This window comes from Teleopsis dalmanni, chromosome 1 (assembly GCF_002237135.1).
Source record: "Teleopsis dalmanni isolate 2A chromosome 1, ASM223713v2, whole genome shotgun sequence".
In the NCBI taxonomy this organism is placed as follows: domain Eukaryota; kingdom Metazoa; phylum Arthropoda; class Insecta; order Diptera; family Diopsidae; genus Teleopsis; species Teleopsis dalmanni.
In genome coordinates, this window is record NC_051846.1 from 204,826,032 (window position 1) to 204,831,984 (window position 5,953).

The window sequence follows — 5,953 nt, forward strand, 5'->3', positions numbered from 1 at the left end:
GTACATGAAATAGAGCTCCGTCTTATTATAGATCCATGAGAATTTGAGGAAAGACGATTCGATTACGTTCGAAAATGTTTACGTTTTTCATTTAAGAACAAAAATTTATAATTTAATATTTCAAAATACGTAAACTAAAATATTAAACTTTTGGCGTTTTTTGTAGTTTTTAAAATTTTGTTTTGATTTTGGTTGCCTTTTTATACTTTATTTATTTTTATTTTTATTTTTATTTAAAATAATTTTTTTCAGATCTCAAAAATTCGCCGTTGCCAAATTTTGTATTTACATTTCAGTGTATCGCGGATAACGAGGAACGGCAGCAGTTTTTAGAGCAAAATCACCAAAAATAAAATAAAATAAAATTTCAAATTTCGAATTTCCTTAAAAAATAGACAATTTGAGATAAAACAAATTTCAAATTTCAGTAAAAAATCTTCAGCGATTTCCTCAAATGTGCGTACAAAATTTTGACAGAACGCAAAAAAAAAAAGAAAAATAATAATAAAAAAAAAATGAAATTAGCGTACAAATTTGTGACAAAATGTGGAGCAAATAGCGTTTAAGAGTTTGTTTTGATCTTTTATTTTCATTCTTAAAATTTTATTTATAGTTCTGCTCACTTTGCGGTGGTGCTCTCCTCCGATCGGTTCGGTTGGTTCTGTTTATTTTGTTGTGGTTTCCGCCGGTCGATCAGTACCACGGACTTGCATGGCAATTCTCTTGGTTCACCTGCGCCGCCTCATACTACTGATGAGCGTCGTCTACCTGAGTGGCGCTCTGGTGCGCAAATTGCTGAGTGATGCACGTCACGCTTACATATTGCAGTGGAACGGAAAGATGACGTGGTCCAAACAGTTGCACTTTCAATACTGGGCCTACATATACACGATATACACATATCTACTCCTCGTGAATTCTGTTAGCGTGCGGCGCTTCACAAATTTATTAGAATATTTTTTAACATGAAATGACTTGAAAGATTTTCAAAAGAATTTTTATTAAATTAAGTTTTACCTTTAGTTATTGATATGTACTTGTCTAATAATAAATACCGATCAATTATTTAATAAATTTTTCATATATATATGTTATATAGAACTTATATGATGAAAGCTATCAATTTATAAGATGCTATTTCATTTATGAGGTGAAGAAAATTAACGTTAAAAATCTTTTATAAAAGGTTTCTTACAAAAAATATTTCTGGATATTTATTAACATTCATACCTACAAATGCAAACATATATACCATATATATATGCATGTGTATATACATTAAAAGAACAATAAAAACAAAGACAACTTGGACAGCAGTAGTAGTAAAGTAATCTATTTTACTTCTCAGTGATTTTAATACTTACTTACATTCATAGTTGAGCATACACTTATTCATACATTACAAGAGTAATAAAAATAATAAATATAAGTTATATTATATAACATATGATATACCTATATATAATATAATATGGTAATTGTAATAAGTTAGGCTTAAGCCTTTATGTACTGCGACCAGTTTTTTCTGTTTTGCACCCCTTTGTATTTAGACATTTAATACCTCGAGGAAAAATATTAATTACTCTGACAGCCAGGCTGTTCTCAAAGCTCTATCCTCTTGGACTTTCAAGTCAAAACAGGTGCTTGAGTGCTATGAGCTCCTATGTTACAGCTACTTGTAACTTGGAATAAGGTTAGCTTTTACTGAGTTACAGATCACAGGGGAGTTTTGGGAAGTAAACAAGCTGATGAGCTAGTCAGAACTGCATCAAAAACGGCTTTTGCAGGCCTTCAACCCTTTTGTGGAATAAACTGGGCCAGTAAAAAACAAATGTTCAAGGAAAGAGAATATCACATGTGGCTGGAGTACTGGGGAAACTTTGCTGGACTCAGACAAAGCAAAGCACTAATAACATCGTATTCCTACAAAGACATCCTTAAATTCTCATTATGGACTGAAATATCACCTTCATAAACTACAACTATCTGCTTATTCGGAATGCAGATTATGCCTCGAAGATGAGGAAACTATCATGCATATTCTTTGTGAATGTCGAGCTTTAATAAAGCTCAGAAGAAACTTGTTTCATTTGGAACTTCCGTCATCAGAGAACAGATTAAGAACTCTTCTCTAGATTTAGTTCTAGACTTTAATAGTGAAACTGGTACAATAGGACTCTTCTGGTCGCAGTACCTGCTGTTCGGCGATTTTGTGTCTAAACTTTTAATAATAAATAATCTCGAGGAATAGAACCAGCTCCTTCAGAGAAAGTTTTTTAAAGTCTTCATCTTTTAGTTAGTATACACCTAAAATTTTATTTCTTCTATCAGAGTTGGTGATAAGATGCTCGATAGAATCTTCTTCATCAAAGCAGAATCTGCAAATATTTGTGTCGGATATAATATAATATAACATATATATAATAATAAATATAATATATTATAAATGCTATGAAAATGTTTGGATAGTAAAAGAAAGTATGGAGCAAAAAAAAAAATAATGATGTCGTCAAAATTTGGACAAATCCAAAAATATTATGCAGAAGAGCTTCCTTAAAACTTAATATAAACTTAAAACAAGTAGCCGAATCTTAAGAAGAAATAAGAATTCTTCTTAAGATTCTTTCTGATTTCTTCTTAAGACTAAATAGCTGCAGATGCAAAAATACAAATCGGGAATGACCAACAAGGTCGAAAATGTAAGTTTAAATTCTCAACCCTGAAACCCTCTTTAAGATTTAAATCAATATTTTTAAACTCTGAGACTGACTTTTTAAACCCACTGAAGTAGATAATCTGTAATATATAAGAAAATAAACTCTCGGAATTGAATGCTTAAACTTTAAAGTATAAATCGTACAATATAAACTGCGTGAGTTAATAACATCACCCGCAAATTTTATTCTGAAACTATCAAGGTTGATGGCTTAAGTATAAACTCATTTAAGTTAGATAAATATAAAAATCCTCTGGGTTTTAAATTTAAATTAATACGAAATAGAAAATTATTTCATTTCCTTCCATTTTTCAATCTGAAACCATAAAGTTTCTACTCTTACGTGTACCCTTCATACAATATATATACATAGTCTATATTTACTAAGTAGGTAGGTAGGTTGCACTGACTAACCCAAACCATGCTTAGATCTGATGAATACATAGCGATAGGTAATAAGTATTCCTAAAGGCAGTTGATAACAATAGACATTACTTCAGGTATGTTAAGCATTAACGAATTTCACGAGATAGTTTACTCCAGTATCTAGAAGATAGCTCAGCAATTGAAAGTGATTGTTCCAAGATTTTAATTTAAGTTTTTCAGTTTCTTGAATGCTCCATTTCCACTGATAACTTTTTCGCGCCTGTAGAAGTTTGTAGAAGAGAACGAAACTGTATTTCAATTTATGTGTCACTATTAATCTTTGATTGGTAAAAGACATATTTGGGTCCTGTTTTTTTATTCATCTGCAATTTATGTAGAATAAATTTATAAAAACAAGTATGTTTCATACAAAATATATTTTAGGCCAGTGTGAGTTATATTTGGTTTTTTAAAATAAGAATTATTAAAAATAACAATTATTTGTGCGTTTTAAAATAAAAAGTAAAAGGTAAATAAAAAGCAAATTCAATTAGTAATTTTTGAGTTTTATTTTAAAACAATCGTATATAAAAAGCATGCATAATATTAGGGACGAAAGTTGTTAGAAAGTAGTTTTCTTAAAAATTTTTGAAATAACCGTTATTTTCGATCCCTGGGAGTTAAAGGTTATCATTCTTATCAACTTAAAAAACAAAATTGCACTTAATGTACTTAACCAACACTGAAAGAGAAGCCATCTGATATTCGAATTTAAAAGCAAAATTTAGTTTGTGCATTTTGGTTTGTGTATTTGCTAAACAAAAAGCAAAGACCGTATTATTACAAAACTATGCAAAATGTAGACCGTATAATACTCATACGATCTTAAAGGTTTTTAGACAACGCGGCTTCGATCGAGAAATGTTAAATTTCACTTTGAAATTTTAAATGTAAATAATCAAATTAATTTTGTCAATTTTTGTAAATTTATTAAATTTATTTATAAGTACATAAATTTACAAAAAAGGAATTAAAATTATTAATATTTTTCGATTTAATTAATTAAAACTTCTCAAAAAGAAACGTTCTAGTAACGTCCCATGGTGGAATCGGGGTGCTTAGTCTTAACCTATTACTTAAATAATAAAAATAAATGTATAAATTAATATTTCGAGTTATGTTTAATATTTATATTTTAATTTCATAATTTTTTTTATTTCTGTTTTTTTCTTTATAATCAATTTTAGTTAAGAATCTATCCAAAATGGAATGAAAGTCATCACTGGAAATATTATATTCGATCACTTAGTTATATAAGTATACTTTCTTGTTACAAAAAAGTAGAAATCTCTATTCTCTATCCAAAAATTATATATACTAAAGAATTTAATATTCATCTCAGTCGATTAGTCACAGACGATCGACACCACTGTGCCTTTGGACTGATGTTAAATAAAAATTTTAATTTTAGAAAGCAATATAAAATTCTGGTTACTACATTTACATTAGTTTATCATTGATTTTTGGCTATATCTCACGAAAATGCACTATATATTGACTCCTAAGGTTAGAAACTGTACTAAATCGCCCACATGAACCACTGATTTAACATAAACACAGAAATAAGCCTGACAATGCCTAATTACCCGACCTATATGGATAGGTTTAGTTTCCCATTACTAAACACTATGTTGTCTCTAAACTCTTACTTCTATAAGTCAACGGTTCCCCTAGTGTTATGCCCTGTAATAGGTATCTTCTTTTCGAAAACAAGTATTTACCGATTAGTTCACGTACTTTCAGAAATAAATTATGGTTTGAACAATCTTATATATGACAATTATATTCTTCGTTTTTGAAGAACAATGACCTGATTGTCCCACCAGTGCATAAACCCAACCAAACAATGCATTTTATTTTCAATTTTCTTCGTTTGTGTAGAACTATGACCCGATTATATCACCTGCTTTTAACTCCACCAAACAATAAATTTTTCGTACTGGTTTTCTATCTGAGAAAGCACCATTGGATTTATCTGACACAAAATATGGCAATTTTGTTTATCGACTAAATCTCTGAGAAAAAAAGTCATCTTTATGCATCAAAAAAGTGTACTAACTTAAAAAGGTTTAAGGATTAATTGATGGAAGATCTACCACCAGTAGAATCTTATAAAAACGTAAGTCAACATTTTCCACAAGGACAGATAAAAGACAAGCACAGTTCTTGTAAATGGTAAAATACTATAAAAAATTGTCATTTTTAATGTGTATACAATAGATATATGATGACTAGCTCCTTAAAATCCCGTGTGTTCTCCACAGCTTAAAATATTTGCATTATCGAGTACGTGTTAGTTGCCTACTTGCCTGGCAGTATTTCACACAGTTAGCTTCTTAAATTCTGTAAGTTGTTTTCGGTAATTACTATCACTTTCCAAGCAATGCCTCATCAAACTAACTTCTCTAATTCTCTTATTCGATTTCCTCAATACTAACATTATTTGCATTAATGAGTATTACTCTTCCGGGGGTACTTCAATTCACTACATGAATCTCTTCCTCACTTTCATTCCACTTCAGACATTCTTACTAATTTGTTTCTTGTTATAAGAAAGAGGTATCCTCCGTACCTTTCAAAAAAAAATTTGTATAAGTGCATTCTGTTCGTTTCATCAACTTCTCTACAACGTTGATATTTGTCACCCCGATCTTAAACTTTATTCTCAGTAAACTCCCTGTAATTCTAACCAAAAATCGTATTCACAAATCGAGCCTTCCGTTTTCAACACTGCTTTAGTATTTTGGCTTAGATCGATCATCTTGTATTATGAAATTTTAAACCCATTAACTTTTAGTTCTAACTGGAATT

The 5,953-nt window shown here is 29.9% G+C and overlaps 1 protein-coding gene across 1 annotated transcript; it reads left to right on the forward strand.

Moving 5' to 3' along the window:
- Positions 1 to 290: 290 nt before the first annotated feature.
- Positions 291 to 1,074, forward strand: LOC119674795. Its single transcript, XM_038085953.1, has 2 exons — positions 291 to 456; positions 614 to 1,074. Exon 2 carries the CDS (start codon positions 712 to 714, stop codon positions 967 to 969), a length of 258 nt encoding a protein of 85 aa, XP_037941881.1. The 5' UTR covers positions 291 to 456; positions 614 to 711; the 3' UTR covers positions 970 to 1,074.
- Positions 1,075 to 5,953: the final 4,879 nt, after the last annotated feature.